The 20,294-nt window shown below is 37.1% G+C and overlaps 1 protein-coding gene across 1 annotated transcript in view; it reads right to left on the bottom strand.

Annotated features, from left to right (window-relative positions):
- Nucleotides 1-1,870: 1,870 nt before the first annotated feature.
- SYT10 (synaptotagmin 10) overlaps nucleotides 1,871-20,294 on the bottom strand; it is a 66,238-nt gene continuing 47,814 nt past the window's right edge. Inside the window, exons 4-7 of the mRNA XM_049625272.1 lie at nucleotides 12,560-12,680; nucleotides 8,792-8,963; nucleotides 5,901-6,030; nucleotides 1,871-2,905 (exon numbers count right to left, since the gene is read on the bottom strand). Of these exons, the coding sequence (XP_049481229.1) occupies nucleotides 2,834-2,905; nucleotides 5,901-6,030; nucleotides 8,792-8,963; nucleotides 12,560-12,680 (495 nt within the window). The 3' untranslated portion in view covers nucleotides 1,871-2,833. The remainder of the gene's footprint in view (nucleotides 2,906-5,900; nucleotides 6,031-8,791; nucleotides 8,964-12,559; nucleotides 12,681-20,294) is intronic.

Genomic DNA, 20,294 nt, shown 5'->3' on the forward strand with positions numbered 1-20,294 from the left:
ATCATGAGTTTTTACATGTAAAACAAAGTATCAGAAACAGGGCTAGCCTTACAAAGAAGATTAAAATTGTCATGAAAAATATTAAGAAACTAGTGTAAAAAGCATTGTCCGTTCAGATTTTGGTGAGAAGACTGTAGACTCCACAAACATTAATGTTCTTTCATATTCAATTTCCTCATTCCCCTGATTATTTAGAGAATCAGGTAAAATACACAAGTAAATAAAATAAAATAAAATAAAATAAAATAAAATAAATTAAATTAAAAACCAAAAAGAAAATCAGTGTTACAAAACGAATCAACACTTGCTCCCTTTTCCTAGACTTATATTGGACAAGTCCCTGAATAAGTCCCTGAAATTAGGTGTTCATTATATACCCAAATTGCAACTTCATAATGGGTCAGTGTTGTCATTAAAATGTTAATTTTAAATACTGAAATTCAAAACATTCCATCTTCAATTACAAGCAGAAGGAGGATCAGTTTGAATCGGTGTGTGGCTGTGTAGAATGAGGGTGTGTTGTGTTGAAAGTGGTAGGATTATGTTTTTGCAACAAGACGTATTATTTTCAATGATCACACTTTATGAATAGGAGGGTAAACGTCCCTCATGCGTTGCATGAAAGATGAGCTGTGGTAAAGTTTCTTTTCATCTGTCTCACAGGATTAACAAATACTTGGCATGATGGGTTTATTCTAATCCCTAGGAAACAGTTTTTAAAAACTACCCTAAAAACAGATTTTATCTATAATCCCCATAGTAAAGTCTCCTGTTTGGCTGGTTTGTGTTGTTTTCATCACAAGCATTGGCTTTTTCTCCATAGGAGGCAAAGAAAAGCAGGAGCTCCTAAGAATGCATAAAAAGTCCTTTAAAATATGTTTTCAGATGAAAATAATTATTATAGGAGATATAAGGAAATACAGTCGCTAATTAGTTATAGGCTGCAGCTATATCTACTAATAAAACATCTGTCAGCAAAAATGTTATTTTATTGAGTATCGCTTGTCTTCCCATTTGACAATTTTTATTTCCTAGTGAAACAAAGATTTCCAAAATTGAAGGATCATCTTCAGTCATTCTGTGTATAGCAAATGGTTCTTCTAAACTTCATAAGGTAGACAATTATTTTCAAACAAGTTCCTTCTGTTATTTTTTATCAGCTAATATTAGCTAGAAATAATTTCTTTTGTTAGGAAGATACAGGCATTTTTGAAAAGTTTTAGGGAATTGTGTTTGCCTTTAAAATGTTAATGTGTAAAATATTTACATCTTAATTAACAGTAATGCCATCAGATGAGAGATGCCATGATCAAAATTTCACAGCTTAAATTTTTTTTTAACATGTAGAAATAAGGGATTCTACTAAAATCAAAATTTTATAACTACTGATAAAATTTTCTCATTCTGATAATGTGTTTTTACATTCTAAATACAGATTTTTCTTGCCTTTTTTGTTCTTTTAACCTCCTATCTTGAGATAGCTTTGAAATATGCACTATCCATTGCATATATCTCAAAAATACGGTTGAGGTCATTCAATATGGATACCTTCAGATAGGGTCCAGAAATGAGACAATAAAAAGTTGACCTGATTTAAAAGAAAGTTCTGTCATGTAAAAACATTTGCATAGTTTTTACAACTCCTGGCCTGATCCTTGATCCTTATGAAGGCAAATACCTTTCATGAAAGGATTGTGGGTCTGGGCCTTTAGAATTATTTTTATTTCTATTAAATGTGGAAGTTATGTTATTTATGGTATATGTATAGAATTTTCTGAAAAATAAGTCATCCATTCTTTAGGAAAATACCCAGTTCTAGTGATTAGTTTCTGATTGGGTTTAAAAGTCACCATTACTATGTACAATCTAATTGACAATAAGCACAGACATTTTATTGTACCTTTGGTGTAGTATGTTCTATCAGAAATACAGGATCTGTGTAATACCTTTATGTCATAAAATATACAGGTCACAGTACTTGAGAACTTTACAAACACTTAAAAAATAAATGACTTCTCATTCTATTGACTTAGGAATACTAACGCTACATTTGAGATAAAGATTATTAGAATTTTGAAAATATCAGTTAAACAGTTCAACAGATGTTTGAACCACTGTAACATTAAGACAGTATAAAATGGTAGCCCAAATGGCTCAACCTCCATTTTCCAGCTACTAAATATTACTCCTTAAGTTTAATTCAAAATTGTTCTTTAAATTACAGCTTTACGTGTATGCTTCAAAGAATGAGCTTGAGAGACAAAGTTTTGAGTTTAGCTGAGCCAAACCTCACTAAGGACCTAATTTTCTGAGAATGAAAGAATATATGATCAGATAAGTAACATTAATTTGATTGTTTAAGGATTTAATGCTGTTTAAGCTCAAAATTTCCATTAAAGTCTATATGGAACCATCTGTGGGACTAGAGATAAACATTGTAACAAAATCAAAACCATACATAAGTGACATGTGCTACTTTATACAATAGCAGCATAAACTATATTTAATTTTAGATAAGTATGGATTCTTCTAAAAGAATGTATTTCTTATGCAAAGAATTGCAACTTATTAAAACACCTTTGTGCTAATAGGTATATGAAATGAAGAATAAAATGCCTTATGAAAGTAAGGACTGTTTGTATTCAAGTAAAACATATTAAGATGTCCAAAGTTAAAGAAGGGACAAAAAAAAAAGCAAATGAAAAATTGTACATCAAGTTTGTTCATTATCAGGATATATTTTAAATGAGGAAATCAAACCTTCCACTCTTTTTCTGATCTGATGAGCACATGGTCCTGGGTCCTTATTAAAATGGTCTTTATTCTGGAGGCATTATGGTGTGGAAGGTGGTTTGGGAGATGGACAGGATCCTTGACTATCAAAACTGGTTGCCCGGCCAGGTAACTGAAAGACAATAATTTCATAATGCATGATCTAGTGCAAAAAAATAACAGAGTGGGTAGTTGTTGCTGTCTCTTAAAAAAATGTATATTTATTTTTTGAGTGAGAGAAAGCATGAGCAGGGAGGGGCCAGAGAGAGAGGGAGACAGAGAATCCCAAACAGGCTCTGCACTGTCAGCACAGAACCTGATGCAAGGCTCAAACCCACGAACTGTGAGATCATGACCTGAGCTGAAACCAAGAATCAGATGCTCAACCAACTGAGCCACCAGGGTGCCCCTGTTGTTACCTTTTAATAGTGAATATTCACCCATGATATGCAGTCTCTGAGGAGAAGATATACATAAATACCCCCACCCTCCAGAACTCACCTTCTCAGGCAGCACGATGGGGCACAGACATCTCACGGAGATGTAGACACAGCATGGTACAAAATGGCATGCAGACCAACACTGTACACACAATTATTCATGACTAGAGATTCATTTCACATTCTATGAATGTTCTCACTGCAAAATAATTAATGGTTTGTGATAGTGGAGGACACTTGCTAGGTAAGCGCAAGAAGGCTCAAGGCACAAGAGACCGCATTGCACTTGTTCTAAGGCAGGAGGTGATTTTTATCAGGGTCATTAATGAAACAACAGGGACTGACTTTGGCAAATGGGAGCCATGGGGGTTGAAGAATAATTTCTCATGGTTCTTAAATATTACATGTATTTAAAAAGTTCAATTACAACAGGATAAACTTTTGATTATTTAGGTAGAAGTAGCCAGATTTTCTAAATGATGCTTTAGTCTCTGTCCCGCCAACTTACCCTGTTTTCGAGTAATTGTTCCTTTATTATTTTAATCCCTCCTCTGGCAACAAAAGACATAGTTATACACTCACCACTTTCCCAAAATGCAAAATCCAGCCAGTTCTTAGGTCTCTAGTCCATATGTTCTGTTTGACCAATGAATGTAGGTGCAGGAGTTGGAAAAAAGGAGCTACTTGCTGGAGAAAGTATATTTACATAGTCTTTAGTCCCATTTGTCCTCTGATACTCAGCTGCTAGAAAAATATCAGGGATCTTCTTCTGATGCCCAGATTGTAGCTTGTTCTTCCTGTATGTCCTACAATGACTGAAAAGTGTTCACATGTCCTGAGACACAAACAGATGCCTATTCCATAGCTCCCCTTCACCAGATAAATGTAGAGCTGCTTATTAAACACTTACAAGTAATTATAATATACCTTGGGTCACACAAACCCTATCCTGTTATTAGTGAAAAGTTTTTGCTCATACTATCTCTTTTCTCCTTACATAATTCTTGTGAAGTCTGGAGGGGCATGCATTTCTATTTTCATTAAATATGCAGGAATGCGGCTGTAGATAGAATAAGTGATTTGCTCAGGATTAGACAGCCAGAGAAGCAAGGATTAGAACCCACATCACTTTCCAGTGTGGTTCTCTGCCCAGCAAACTTTACTTTCATGTCTAGATTCTTAGAATTAATATTCACTTTTCAAATTTTAAGTAAAAACAAGATGAGAAGCAGGAAAATGGATAGTGATCAAATAATAAAAAGTATAGTATACTTTAGACAGTACACACTGTTGACATGAAACACAACTTTCCCAAGACTTGCTGAATTAGAATGCACATGTCTGTACTTTGAGGGAAAGTGCTGCATGAATGTGCATTTTTGTTTGTATATGTGTATCTTTTATGATTTTTATGAAATGAAATGAGGTAAAGATTAAGAGCATTAATATATATAAGCAGATATCTATGATAACAGTTCACTTCTGTTGCCTGAACATGCACTGTTCATATAGGGTTCATCAGATTTTCCCTATAATGTCCTGAGTAACAGCCAAGGTCACAGTTTTGTGACTAAGATGAAAGGAACCTGGACCCTCTGACATTTAGTTAATTACACTGTGCTGCCTTTCTCATTCAACCCAGGGCTTAGTGCCAGATAAGAAGCAGAATCTTACTGGTGAACATAGGGCAGAGTATTTTTCATTTACTATGTGGCTGTCATAACTATTTTTATCAAATTGCATAAATTCCATCATCTACCACACAACGTTTTGTCAACCTGCATTATCTCTCAGGTCGCATAAAAAACTTACTTTGTGACTCTTCAAGAGGCTCCAGCAATCATCTTTGAGAAAGAAAGTCATTTCATCTAGCAACATTCAGTGTATCAAGTACTGACAAGTAACTTAAAGCCTAAAAATCCTGATAGAAACTGGTATTGATACTTCTGGTTAATATAACTATTAATGTTAGTTGTAATCAGAGCTAACATTATGTCAGACTGCTAAGCACTTACTATTTGGCATTTTATTTAGTTTTACTCTTTGAGTTTACTACTGTTACAGAGTAACAGCAGAAATGTAGAGAGGTTACAGTGACATGTCCAAAGTTCTCTAATAGACAGTCAAAAAGCAGAGCCAGGCTTTGAACTCAGGCATGCTGATGTCTCAACATTCTAAATACTTGTGAGCACTTTCACTTCCTGACCAGAGTATTGGGAGATATACCTGTCCCTTTACACAGATGTATTAGAAGATAGTACTTCTATTTAAGGATTCTTGGGATGTTTAGGTGAGGTGGCTGTTGTCACAAAAGAGAAGCAGCAAAATTCGGTTTCCAGTTAGCAATAAATTTGCTTGCTCTATTACTCATTGATAGAAGTTTCCAGGCTATGTAAAGATAATGACAGTCTTGCAATTTTCATGAGCTTACTGTCCAAAGGAATATCAAACGCAGAAAGTTTAGTGGTTTCTAAAATACAACAAGGCACACAAAACTCTGAATACTGGATGATAGAATATGTGGGACAGAAGTAAGAGCAGTCTCTGTTTAAAAAAATAGATGAATATATAAAATTTCAGACAAATGTTGGCAGATAAATAATATTTAAGCAAAAGAGATTAAAAGAGAGAGAGAGAGAGAGAGAGAGAGAGAGAGAGAGAGAGAGATGTCGGGGAATCACAGCATACCTCCAGCAAGGGGTGCCAATGTGTTATTGGTTTTCGGTGATAGGCCAGCATTTCATTCCAGTGGTCTCGCCCAAGACCCTCAGCGTCCAGTCCTGTTCTACACACTCCTATGACCTCATTGTGTCCTACCCTGCAATTCGGAGGATATCACACTTTCATTCCAACATTCAAAGATAAATGGAGTTTCATACATCTTAGCAGAATTTCAAGCATATGATTTAAACACTGGATTTTGTAACGGGCTCTAAATGATTCTGCAGATTAAACTACTTTAGGTCAAATTAAAAATCTTAAGTACACAAAATTTACTACACAAGATCAGCATTCAAATATGAATTTGTAAAAGGAGCACACATAAACCATTTTAGTTCTCTGTAACTTGAGCACATGTCACAATAAACTAGAATGAGAAACACTGCTCCTTACCTGTACTGTTGAATTTGGAAGCAGTACTATCAACTTTAAGTGACATAAATCAGCTCTCATTTTTTCTCCACAAGGCTTAATGTTTTATAATGATGCTTAGATTTCTTATCAAAAGGTCAGTACCCACTTTCTTGTATAAATGACCATATTTAATTGACTCTAAGTGATATGTCAGCGTATGTTACTGCTTATACTACAATTAAACAGGGCAGGGCTACTACAGCATTTGATTTATTATTGCATGGCACCAGAGCACACTGCACAACATTCCTATTTTCTATTCCTGTCCTGTTTTCACAGCAACAAATCAAAATAACAATGATAGTTAATATGTCTGAGAGCTTATTATGTGCCAGACACTGTTGTAAGTAATTTAAATGTACTAACTCACTTAATTCTCACACCATGACCATGAGTATCATTATCGTCATCTCATTTTACAGATAAAGAAAGTAAACACCCAGAGAAGTTAAGGGACCCACCCCTACTCACTTAGTAAGAGGCAGAGGCAGGGTATGAATCAAGACAGTTGACTCAAGTGTGCATGTGCTAAGTTGCGCAAGAATGAAATGTTATTTATTTATTATTTATTTATTTATTTATTTACGTGCTCACTTATTTGAGGGGGTGGGCAGAGAGGATGGGACAGAGAGGATCCCAAGCAGGTTCTGCACTGTCAGCACAGACCCCGATGCAGGGCTCAAACCCACTAACTGTGAGATCATGACCTGAGCCCAAATCAAGAGTCAGATGCTTAACCGACTGAGCCACCCAGGTGCTCCTAGAATGGAATGTAATTTAAGGGCATTTCTATAGGGTTATTTTGACAGACATCTCTAAGGAGACTTTTGAGATAATTTTAAGATCTTTTCGTTACTTTCTTCCTGTCATTGATGTAGATATGAATGCTTAGTATCGTGGTTCTTTCATATAAAGTTTCGCAAACAAGCGTATTTTTAGGAATAATTTTTCAAATCTTTCTGTTTTATATACTGTTAGCATCCATTTCCCTAAAACTGTCTGCATGACAAACACTCACTTGTATCTACCTGCAGTCACTGCTGTGCTAAATCAATAGGAGTAATTTTTTGGTAAAACAGAACAAGGGCTTCTAATGAAAACACTGCAACATTTTTAGAGTTTGAAATTTTAACCAATTCAAGATTTCTCTCTCTATAAATAGTAAATTTTTTCCCCATGAGCTGTGATATAAACTAATTGCAGATAGATGGTATAAAACATTTTATTTTTTTAGTGCTTCATTTCCTCTGAGCCAGAGGATAGCATATCAATTTCTCTAGGTTACAGGGTTCTGGTTACTACTATTTTCATCATACCATAAAATGGAGCACTCTTTTTGAATATATTAGAACAAAATAAATGTAGTAAGACACTGTCTGTGTGCTGATAATTTTGTAGGTTAAACATACAGTATTATTTTCTAAAAGGGGTGTGTGTGTGTGTGTGTGTGTGTGTGTGTGTGTGTGTGTGTTTGTGAAGCTGTGAAGCATGGGTGGGATGGGGTACATAGAGCTAGGTAACATTTCAGACCAGGCAAGAATGGGAGAATAAAGTAGGAGCTAAAGCAGGAAGAAACTTCAGATGTGCACTTGGGAGTTTGCCATTGATTTTGTGAAAGAAGTGACTCAAAGTGTGTGAGCTGGAAGAATTACCCACAAAGCATGTTTTAAGAGTGACGTGAAGGTATCAAGGCTGTCTTCCTATGGCCGTTATTCACCTTCCACTCTTAATACTCACTGTTAATGGTCCTGTAATATGCTAATGTCTTTCAAATGGGAAAAGTGAATCCCAAAGAGATTACATAATTTGCCCTTTCACACAGCCAGTTAATGATAGAGCCTGGTTAAGAATTACTAAATTCAGGGGTGCCTGGGTGGCTTGGTCGGTTGGGCGTCCGACTTTGGCTCAGGTCATGATCTCACGGTCTGTGGGTTAGAGCCCCGCGTCAGGCTCTGTGCTGACCGCTCAGAGCCTGGAGCCTGTTTCAGATTCTGTGTCTCCCTCTCTCCCTGCCCCTCCCCTGTTCATGCTCTGTCTCTCTCTGTCTCAAAAATAAATAAACGTTAAAAAAAAAAATTAGAAAAAAAAAAAGAATTACTAAATTCATATTCCAGCCCCGTTGGGAAAACAAACTTGATTGGTTGTAATTTCTGTTGTTACTGTAAAAGGACATCACAATAGTGTTTTGTGTAATGGGTTCCATACTACTTCTGCACCACCCTTACACCAGCCCCAGGTGTCCTGTCTTTCAACTTAAGAATGACTTCTTTTGGAAAAGAAAAAAGAAATATTATAACATGGGAAAAATAAATTTTGAATGAATAAATTTTCCCTCTTCCAGTTTAAATTAAAACCGTTGTTGTAGCAGTAAATAACCAGAAAAACTGTATTTGCTCTACATATGACCACACAGGGCTGTTCTTCAGTGAGAGAAATACACATACCTATCATAATCCATGACTGCAATGGAGAGGCTGACCTGGTCCACATTCTCTGGAGGGATATCGAAAATAATAGCCTCATTGTACACAGGGTTTAGAGTGTTTTTCTTCGTCGTCGTTTTCCTCTTTTTTAATCTCCGACCTTCACACATCAGAGACACTTTGACATAAGGATCTAGGAGTAGTGAGGTAATTTCATTAAAATGAAAGTAATAGTACAAGACATAAATCAAACTGTAGGTAACTGTAACTAAATAAGGAAAGTAGTATAGTAAGCCTTGTAGTATTATGTTTTAAATTCGAATGACTTATTTTGGGCAATAGACTAAGACTTCTTACTTTAAAAATTTTTTTAATGTTTTATTTATTTTTGAGACAGAGAGAGACAGAGCATAAGCAGTGGAGGGGCAGAGAGAGAGGGAGACACAGAATCCGGAGCAGGCTCCAGGCTCTGAGCTGTCAGCACAGAGCCCAATGCGGGGCTCGAACCCACGAACTGTGAGATCATGACCTGAGCGGAAGTCGGACACTCAACCGACTGAGCCACCCAGGCGCCCCATGACTTCTTACTTTAAATGTAAGAATTTATCCTGAAAGAATCAGAAAAGAATTAATTTCATTTTTAATACAACAGAGAAAACCTACTAGTTTATCAAGAGCCAGTCCAGAACTATAATGTGTCTTTTAGTCACAGCTATTTGAGGACATATTTTGTTAAAAGTGATTTCTAGGGAATATAATCCTAACAAGTAAGAATAATTGCATTAAAGTTAATTTCCTTCAAATGATTTAGGATAAGAGTAAAATTTGTGAAGAGCAATATTGTATCATATATGTGTATATATATATGTATATATATGATACAATAAGTAGAAATTAGAAAGCAAAAACTACATTAGTTAGAATTTCCTCAATTGTTGGAAAGGTACTAAAATTAGAAGTTTAATTTTACAGTCAGCATGTTGGTGCTTGATTAAGGAGCTCAGATTGAAGAAGAGGTCACTACAAATATATTAAATACATTGTATTTATATTTATTTACATTGTATTTGGTATTATACAATAGTATACAATAAAAAAAAGGCAATATTTGGTTTAAAGATGTTCTTAAGGAAACCTATTGATATGACATTGCCTATATGATGCCGACTTGGAAGAGAAAAATTTAGTTGGACTATATTTTTATAGGCCAAAGGGGTCAAATAAATGTTAACAAGTTCTGCCCCCACTGACTCATCTCCAGTCTTACTTCTGCCACCTTAAGTAGAAAAACTGGTCCAGTATTATAGAAAATTATGCAGAATCATATGAAAGTTTCTGTAAAAGCCTTACTTTTGTACCTTTTTATGAGAAGCAGGTGTGGTTTTGGGAGGGGGTGTTGGCCTTGGGGTGAGAATGCTATCTGGTGAAAATCCGTGACTGCTCTACATTCATTCTTGTTTTTTCTCCTTTCCATCTATGGAGTAACACGTCTCATTTCCTTAGAATAAGCCAAAATCATGGCAGTATAAATTTATTTGAGCAAATGAACACCTTTTAAGTGCTAGAAAAATGTACGTGTATATTTCATAAGCATTTCCATCAAGGGGCAAAATATATGTTCTGACTAGAAATAGACTATGCAAAGGAAAACAAAGTAAAATGGTAATGTTCAGTGACTGCTTCCCATTTATTTTTCAGTTTTTTATTTTTTTTTTTATTTATTTTTTTTTTTTTTAAATTTTTTTTTCAACGTTTTTTATTTTTGGGACAGAGAGAGACAGAGCATGAACGGGGGAGGGGCAGAGAGAGAGGGAGACACAGAATCGGAAACAGGCTCCAGGCTCCGAGCCATCAGCCCAGAGCCTGACGCGGGGCTCGAACTCACAGACTGCGAGATCGTGACCTGGCTGAAGTCGGACGCCCAACCGACTGCGCCACCCAGGCGCCCCTATTTTTCAGTTTTTTAATAGGAAGTATGTTCTAAGGAAGAAACTCACTTCTCTGATACTCTTTGGTCTATGAGCCCCCAGGCCTAGGCCTCTCATTAACAATGGGAACAAGGCATGATTTATCCTCCACCACCCCCATCATGTCTCTGACCACATTTCTCTACTAGTGACAAGGATAATTTACTGGCTCCTTAGTTGATTCACAAGCCTCCTGTGAGAATTAATGAGGTGGTGTTCTCCGAGCATGCACTCCTCTGATGAAAAGCTTCATATAAACAAAAAGTACTCTTGTAGTTAATTATAACTTTGATGCTGTCTGCTTGTCTCAAAATTTGATCTCTTTTGATACATGGTGGAAAGAGTAGAATAAACAATAATTTGCAGAGTTCTTCAACATTTACTGTCCCAAGACTTTTTCACCAAAACAAATGTGAAATTTACTTACTTTATTTCTACCTTTATATATCAATTATGTGTTGCAAATTAAAAAAGATGAAAACATAATTCACAAAATAGTTTAAAAGTGAAGATGATAGAGAAAAATTTACAATTGGAAGTCTCCCTCCCATCTGTTCCCATACCTCTCTCTCCACCGTTTAGTTTTTGTGTATCACTTTGGTATTTCTTTTGCAAATATTAACAACATAAATATATATTGTAGTGTTCCCCATTTTTACACAGAAAGGAACATGATTTTTGTATTTATTTTTGCACCTCACTTTTTATTTTTATTATTATTATTATTATTCACTTAGTATATCCTGGAGCTCTATCCCTTAAGCTTGTTGCAAATTTAGTTTATTTTTTTTGTTCTGTAGAACCATAAAGTTATAGACTCATTTCCTTAGGTCATCCTTTCCTGTATCTCCACTACCATTTTTTATTTGTTTAATTCAACACATGCTTACTGACCTCCCTCTTCTATCCTTACCATTTTTCCCTTCATAGACCTGTGCCAGAGTTCACATATTTAGTTAACATATAACCCTCCAGACTGTTGTGATTTAAACAAAGGGATAGGGGCGCTTGGGTGGCTCAGTCGGTTGAGCATCTGGCTTTGGCTCAGGTCATGATCTCATGGTTTGTGAGTTCGAGCCCTGCGTTGGGCTCTGAGCTGACAGCTCAGAGCCTGGAGCCTGTTTCAGATTCTGTGTCTCTGTCTCTCTCTGCTCCTCCCCTGCTCGTGCTCTGTCTCTCTCTTTCAAAAATAAAAAAAACTTAAAAAATATATATATAAATAAACAAAGGGATAAAAGAGAATGGTGTGGTTTTACCTCTTTATCAAAATTAGCATAAGAGAAATTTCCTCCAAGAACATCCTTAAGAAACTTCAAGAAGCATTACGTTACTTTATTATTTCTTTCAGTCCCTACTGTTGCCCCAATTCTTATTTAGAAAGGTGGTAAGAATAAATGCACATGATGGTCTTGGAAACTTGTTATTTCTCTATAGATCAGGTGAGGGAGATAAATTAAGTCTAAATGTGTTTTCATACTTGTAGGGTAATGCAAGCTTGAAGTCCAAGAATCTTCTTTTATAAGCCAACTGACTGGTTAGAAGTAGGGCAGTGATTGGTAAATTATGAATTTTTGAGAAAGAACTAGATCAGCAGAGAAAGAAAAAATAAAAATCCAAGTTCATAGTCAATCTATTTGATAACATCTTTTAAAAATTGTGAAATGATAATATAAATAAAACAGGTGATTTGGAGTACTTTGTCCAAATGAACTATAGACAAATGAACTCAATAATTCAACAGCCATATAGTTCTGTATATATGAAATATTTTATTTGGAATTTGAGAATGTACCCTTGACCTAGTGGCCAATTGTGTACATACCTGATGACCCAGTGATATCCATAGCCTTCAGATTTCTGCACTTGATGACTGTCAATGTCATACGTCCAGCAGTTGGCAAATAACAAAGGGAGAACATGATTTCACCCAGATCTATACTTTCCTAGAAAGGCAATTGGTAATGTTAGTAATTTCAAGCACCAGATAGTGAAAACCAAATATAATTGAAGATGTTGAGTAAAAAATCACTTTAATAGAATATCTGAGTGTCATTCTAAATTGTTTTATTAAGGATACATATGACATTGCCAAAAGCTGTTCTAAACAGAGTAAAAAAAGGGAGTATAGTCCAGTCGCTCCTTTGACATCTCCACTTGTGTTTTTAACAGGAATCTCAAACTTATTATAGTCAAAACCAGACTGCTGATTCCATTCATTGCCATTCACTTTCTGAAACCAATTCCTCTGTCAGTCTTCCCCAAATCAGCACATGATGTCATAATTCAACCAGAGGCTGGAGCCAAAAGCCCAGCAGTCACTTTTCTTCCTTCTTTCCCTTGCCCTTACACATCCAATCCATGTCTTGTCAACAAAGTCTACAAAGTATATCCAAATTAGTGACTTTCTTTTTAGCTCTAGGAGTATCAGGCAAGTATCAGGATTACTTTATCAGTCTCTAAAATTGATCAATCTCAGAAGGAGCCAAAACGATCACTTATGAAATGCAAGTCAAATTATTTTACTCTTCTGATTAAAACCATCTAAGGGTTCACAACTATACTGGAAACTTCAAACTCCTGGTATATAAGTGGGGTAACTATAAATCTTGGTATATCTGGGAAATTCTGGGTTTGTGCCTACTTTCCTGGTGTAATTATTAAGAATATCCCCTTCGGGGCGCCTGGGTGGCTCAGTCGGTTAAGCGTCCGACTTCAGCTCAGGTCGTGATCTCACAGTCTGTGAGTTCAAGCCCAGCGTTGGGCTCTGTGCTGACAGCTCAGAGCCTGGAGCCTGCTTAAGATTCTGTGTCTCACTGTCCCTCTGCCCCTCCCGTGCTCATGCTCTGTCTCTCTCTGTCTCAAAAATAAATAAAAACATTAAAAATTAAAAAAAAAGAACATCCCCTTTAATTTTTTTCCCCTTTTTTAATTTCAGAGAGAGTGCACATGCGCACATGAACTGGGGGAGGGGCAGAGAGAGGGAGAGACAGAATCACAAGCAGACTCTGCGCCACCAGAGCAGAGCCTGACACGGGGCTTGAACTCCCAAACTGTGAGATCATGACCTGAGCTGAGACCAAGAGTCCGCTTACCTGACTGAGCCACCCAGGAGCCCCTTTCATCCCTTTCAATTACTAAATATGTCTTTAGTTTGGACAATGCATTACACGGTGACACATATAAGGCCCTGGGTCATAGGGATCCTACCTATCTTTCTAATTTTATTTCTTGCCTCTCTTCTCAGCTTACTCTGATGCAGACTCAAAAGCCTTTTTTTCTTTTCTGTTATTCAAACAAATGAAGTTTGTTCCTGCTTTTGCCAATTGCATTTTCTTTTTTTCTCTTATGTCTTTTTTGTGGATGACTCCTTCTCACCATGCAGGACTCGGCTCAAATAGCATCTCCTTCCATCTTCTTATCCTATGCCCAACTATTCACAGACCCTTTACATTTTTTCACAGCACTTATCATCAGAAATAATCTTTTAAATTCATTTTTTGTTTCTCTGATTCCCATATTTAAGGTTAGGACATCAGAGTTCTTGTCTGTCTTATTGCTACTTCCTTCTGAGGTACATGGTACATAGCTGGCTCTCAGTGCATTTTTTGGAAGGAATGAAAAGATTATTAGTTAATATGGACAAAAATTGATCTGCTTTGTATCACATATGAATTTGAACTGTGTCCAGTACCCTGATATAGATATATTTCCTCTCCATGGCGGCGTAGATGGTGGACAAATGAAAATGAGTGTGAACAATGCACATTTAAGATGCTTCCAAAAGAGCTGTTTACAGGATTTGATCAAATCATCCCTGGTGAGACAATATATGGTAGATTTAATTTGGTGGGAAATAAGTTGCTTATGTACCCAGGCCCATAGAAACAGGTTCCAAGAAATTCTTCATGACAAACTATTCACATTTACTGGACTTATTCTTCCAGCTTAGGTTCTGACTTCTATAATTCTGATTTCTTTATCCAGGCTCTAGAAGTAGTGGAGCTTGGTAGTTAAGAGCATAAACTTTACAGCCAGTTAACCTTGTGTTTCACTCCTGTTTTCTACTTCCTAGCTGTGAGATCCAGGAAATTTAATTCAACTTTGAATCTCTGAAGCTTCATTTTTAAATTGGGAAAAATACCCACTCAACAGTGGTGTTAATCATTAAATGAGATAATGTAAATAGAGTCCGGAGCATTCAACATAGTGTCTGGCATATGATAAAAGATGCTGTTTTGTTCATGGCTGTATTGCTATCACATGGAGCAGGGCCTTACACATACGAGAAGCTCAGTAAGTACTAGACAAATGAAAAAAAAATTACTGAAGGAAAGCAGCTATTATTTTTTAAGAACATTAGTAAAAAATATGTGTTTGAAAACAAAGATATATCCAACTGGGTCTCCTCTGGGCTGTTGGATTGCTACAGACCCCAAATAGTGAGTAAGATCCAATAGGAGAGGCCTGATGAAAAACAGGAAGAATATAATCTCTTACAAAGGATTCATTCTTTTCACCACCAAGCAGTTAATGAATATTATTTGCTAGGTGCACTGGTAGGTGCCGTAGATGCCAAGTAGATGTGGCATGATTCTGTCCTTGGAGATGTCAGTTGAGAAGGAAAACAGTAGGCTCTGAAAGGCTGAGAAATTAAGTCTGATCCTATTCTATCTGATTATTTTCTTCCTGTTTCTCTTTCTGTCTCTTTTTCCAAGTATTTCTTTTCCTTCCTTCCTTCCTTCCTTCCTTCCTTCCTTCCTTCCTTCCTTCCTCTCTTTCTTTCTTCCTTCCTTCCTTCCCTTTTTCCTTCCTTCCTTCCTTCCTTCCTTCCTTCCTTCCTCTTTCTTTCTTCCTTCCTTCCTTCCTTTTTTCCTTCCTTCCTTCCTTCCTTCCTTCCTTCCTTCCTTCCTTCTTTCCTTCCTTCCTTCCTTCCTTCCTTCCTTCCTTCCTTCCTTCCTTCCTAAGGAAGAAGGCTTCATGCCCAGCATGTAGCCCAACATGGGTCTTGAACTCACAACCCTGAGATCAAGACCTGAGTGAGCTGAGATCAAGAGTCAGGAGCTTAATTGACTGAGCCACCCAGGAGCACCGCCCCCCCCCCCCCCCCCCCCCCCCCCCCCCCCCCCCGCCTGAGTTGGTAGAGTTTTCTCTAAAGTTTTCTACCTGACAGCCAACCCCCTTTCTCTCACTGTGTATATCTCCTTCCAGGAATTATCAGTTGGGGATGGTGATGGAGAAGCTGGAAGGTAACAGGAGACATTATCTCATAGATGAAATGCTTAGAGTCCAATAGGGAATGTACCACAAACAGACAAAGGTACACAAACAGAGAAATCAAAGGGATTAACGAAACACTTTCATGTGTGGTGATTGATATGGTTTTCCTTTTACACATTAAACAATCTGTGAAAGTAATTTGTCTACTTTTCTAGATATATCACATGCTTACTGGTTGGAACAAAGAAAGTTTTACCATATTTGGTCCCATCTCTCAAAGGTCCTTTCTATGGATCCAGCTGCAACATAATTTTGACTATCTGTTATTAACGGGTATTGGTAAACATAGAGGTTAAACTGAGGAGTTGACCAAAGTACTAGCCTAAATCAACTGAAAGCAAAGAGCATGATTAAAGAACATCTCCAGGCAGCTCTGTACAACAAGCTAGCAGGCTTTTTGCCTACTGTAGTAGTAAGAAATCTCCTGAAGCATTTAAACTCCATGAGGTCAGGGGTGTTAAGGAAACTGGAATGGACTGGGTGGTAATGCTTAATGTATAATATGCATGCATAACAAGTGCACAAAAGTTAGTCTTCATTAGACTAGATTTTTCCTTCAGGAAGTATGAGTGTAAAAGAACTGAAACTGCTCATATACTGTAAAGGGCAGAATACTCTCTAAGATAAATACCAATATTCTAGAACTTTTTACATCTGGAAGTGATCTAAGAGATAAGTATGAAAAATGAACTTAATGAAGGTAAATGGCCATATAACCTTTAAAAAGGTCCTCTAACAAATGTAACAGCAGAACTCCGGATTCTGGCTATAGTCCTGTGAAGTAGCATGCACTAATGCTCAGTACCCTGACAGAGTTTGTCCCCGTGTTGATGGCCTCACTCCAGGGAGCTGAGTGTATTTTAATTCCTGCCTCTTCTCTGCCCCAGATCACTGCAGTTTATAAGGCCACACTCAGCCCCAACAATCTGAACCCTTCAGTGTCCAGCAAAGAATCAGGAAATAAGTTGAAAGGTCTCTGAACATATGGCATAAATATAACACAGTTATCTGATGAAATTCTCTTAAATAAGGATTCTACTTCATTTTTTATTCAACACCCATTTACTATTATTTTAGACAAAATTCTAACAATGTTTACTTGGCATATCAATCAATAGCAGGTCAAAACTCACACGTGAAATGTGGAGATGGGGAAACAGAGTTGATCTGGTGAAGGCAGCAATATAATGATGGCTAGAGAGACAATATTCATACAAGAAAGAAGGAAACATTCTAAAAACGATAACAATCTGGAATCATCTTGTATCAAGGGGAACACTAATAATGTCTTAGAAACTTAAAAACAGCATTTTATTATAAACTTCAACAATAATTAGTATTCAAAATGATGACTCTTGAGTCATTAAGCTAAGAAAAAAATATTCCATATGTTCTGTTTAAGAAGGTAGAGAAGTATATACTAATTTTTAGAGTTATCTTTATCGAAATTCCTTAAAATGTTTGAAGTGGTAATTTGGGGTTTTAGTTTCTTAAAATGAGAAAGGCTTTGAGTTTCTGAAAATTTTATTTATGGGTAACCTCATTTATTCCAATTCTACATAAGCATGAACTTCCCATATTAATCTTTGAGAAACTATTGTATCTTTGGGCAAATAATCATTTGAAAACCTGCTTTAAGTCTAGGATAGTGTTCCATAAAATTTCTTACGGGTAAGAAGACCATTCTCATACACACTAATGTAGTTGGTGGAACATTCACAGTGACAATCTTTTAACTGTATACTTGGGAGAAGGGCTTACGAAAAAGTCTGACACTGAGGCTGAGTCAGGGACCGTATGTTTGATTTCTTTATCCTGGTCCCACAGACATAGGGCTGGGTAGATAAAGATCATTTTCTAATAATTGGCTATAGTTAACCTCATAAACATAGTCACAGTTATAAAGTTTCTTTCCACGTACCACTCTCCAAGATAAAAATAAAAGTCATTGGCAATCCTATTCCAGGGCTGAGCTAATAGTAAGGTCAAACTGTAGCAACTGAGTACAGAGATGGAGAGGAGGCAGATTCAAGGCTTGGTAACTACAGTATGTCATAACCAAGGGAAGCACTCCTGGAGGGAGGTGAACATCATGTTGGGGTTTGAGAGTCTAAAGAGGTGGGATTTGACAGAGAACAAGAGGAATAGTGTTGTATGTGAGTACTATGATTGATATTTACAAATAAGAATGAGCAGCTTATGTTGAGAAATAAGGAATTTGGTAACATGTTGGAGGTCATGTAAGGCTATAGGTAGCTTATTCTGTGGCTCCTATGGTACCGGTAACAAGAAAGAGTGGGAGCTTGGCAGAATGAAAAGGGCGTATAAGTTTCCAGATTAGAAAAACCAGAGTTAAAATCCTACATCTTCCATGTACTAATTCCTACGTGTCAAAAATACATGACCTCCTTGAACTTCGGATCAATCACAACATGGGGATAATAACATCTGCCTCACAAGGTAGGTATCATGCATGTAAAGTGCCTGGCATAAACAGACACTCAAAAAATAAGGACAGTAATGTAAATAATATTTGAAAAACATTTCTTTGTTGTGAGTAGGCTAGGTTAGGATGAAAAAAAGAGAGGGGCCATTGAAGTAAACAGGTGTGTGAAGGTGTTGGCTGAAGAAAGGTCTGGATTCAGAGATCTATTAGGAAGTAAGAATCATTAGGACTTATTGAAAAGAAAATTTTAAACAAACATTTGGTTGCCATGGTGACAGCAGTCCTCACATCCACTTAATACCCTAAATGCAGCCTGCCTTTCACATTTCCTGGTTGGTAAGAAAACGGATGGTTTTCCTCACACTGTTAAACGATGTGTTACTAGATCAAAATGAGCTTCTTCATTAAATTACCAGTGTTTCATCCACCTGCTCACAAAATGAAGCTACGGTGCAGTGCAGACCCAGAGTGGGTCTGCTGCATTCAAACTACTATAAAATCTTTATTTCTTTCTGACCCACACAATCCATGCACCTGAGAAAATCATGGAATCCAACCTTGGGCAATCCACCTAAGCTCACTTAACCTCAGTTTCTTCGGTATAGCATGAGGGTGTTCCAAGAGATAAACTAGTTTATTTTCCAGCTCTAAAATTTTGTAATTTTAAGCACTGGTAAAATGAGGGCTAAATAGAATATATAATCCAGGCATGTTGAGGAATGTATGAATAGGCCCTTTTAGCCCTTGTGTGCTACAGACCCAACAGAACCTCATTAGAAAGACCACAAAGGATCAGCTAGTGCTACCAGCTCCATTTCAAGCTCAAGAACAAGATCAGGGCTGATCTGGTTGGGGATTCATGAGGAAAGACCATACTGGATAATGAATGTATCTGACTCTTCTCATGAGAATTAGGAGAACTTCAGAGGTAGGTGACTTTTGATCTGAATTTTGAAGAATGACCAAAGGTAAAGAGAATTAAAAACAGAGGGAGCAGCACAAAAAGAGGCCATGAGGTGAGAAGTGAAGTGTCCAGCCATGACCAAAGGTGAACAGAGACCACTGGCTCTGGCAAGGCCACAGGATAATTTAAATGGCAACACACTGGCCTTATTCTAAATGACCTCTCCTCAGCAATACTTAGATCAACCCTGATTTTTTTCTGCAGTCAAGATGAGATCCATTGTCATGGCTAATAACAATTACCTGGAAGGGTTGCATTCAAATTTTAAAGGGATATATTATGGGTCCAGTTTGTAGTCTGACACATAGTAGATGTTGGAAAAAAATACCATTTCTTTTCTTGTTTATAACAATGTTTCTGGGGTCAGTGACTGGAATAAGGTTGATGCTCAGTAAAAAAATTATTGAATGAATAAATCATAAGAGCATCAGGCTGGGTCATGACTTCAGTGATAGTAGGGACACCTACCATTTGAAGGAGTGAAGGCTACTCCATAATCAGAGAACAAGTGAGCAAAGACACAGTTTATGGGTGTTGTGGACTCTGTGCGTGGGGCCCCCAGGAACTGTAGGGTATGTTCATACGGTGGCCCTGGAGGTACAATAAATAGTCCTAATAGTTTTGAGCCATCTAAAGATACACTAAGGGCTTGGGGAGCTAAAGCTAGAGGATACTTATCTATTGGTTTTATTGAACTTTATTTCTTGGGGCGCTTGAGTGGTTTAGTCGGTTAAGCATCTGACTTTGGCTCAGGGCATCATCTCATGGTTTGTGAGTTTGAGCCCTGCATTGGGCTCTCTGCTGTCAGCTGAGCCTGCTTCAGATCCTCTATCCCCCATCCCTCTCTGCCCCTCCCCTGCTTGCGCTCTC

This window comes from Panthera uncia, chromosome B4, assembly GCF_023721935.1.
Source record: "Panthera uncia isolate 11264 chromosome B4, Puncia_PCG_1.0, whole genome shotgun sequence".
Classification (NCBI taxonomy): Eukaryota; Metazoa; Chordata; class Mammalia; order Carnivora; family Felidae; genus Panthera; species Panthera uncia.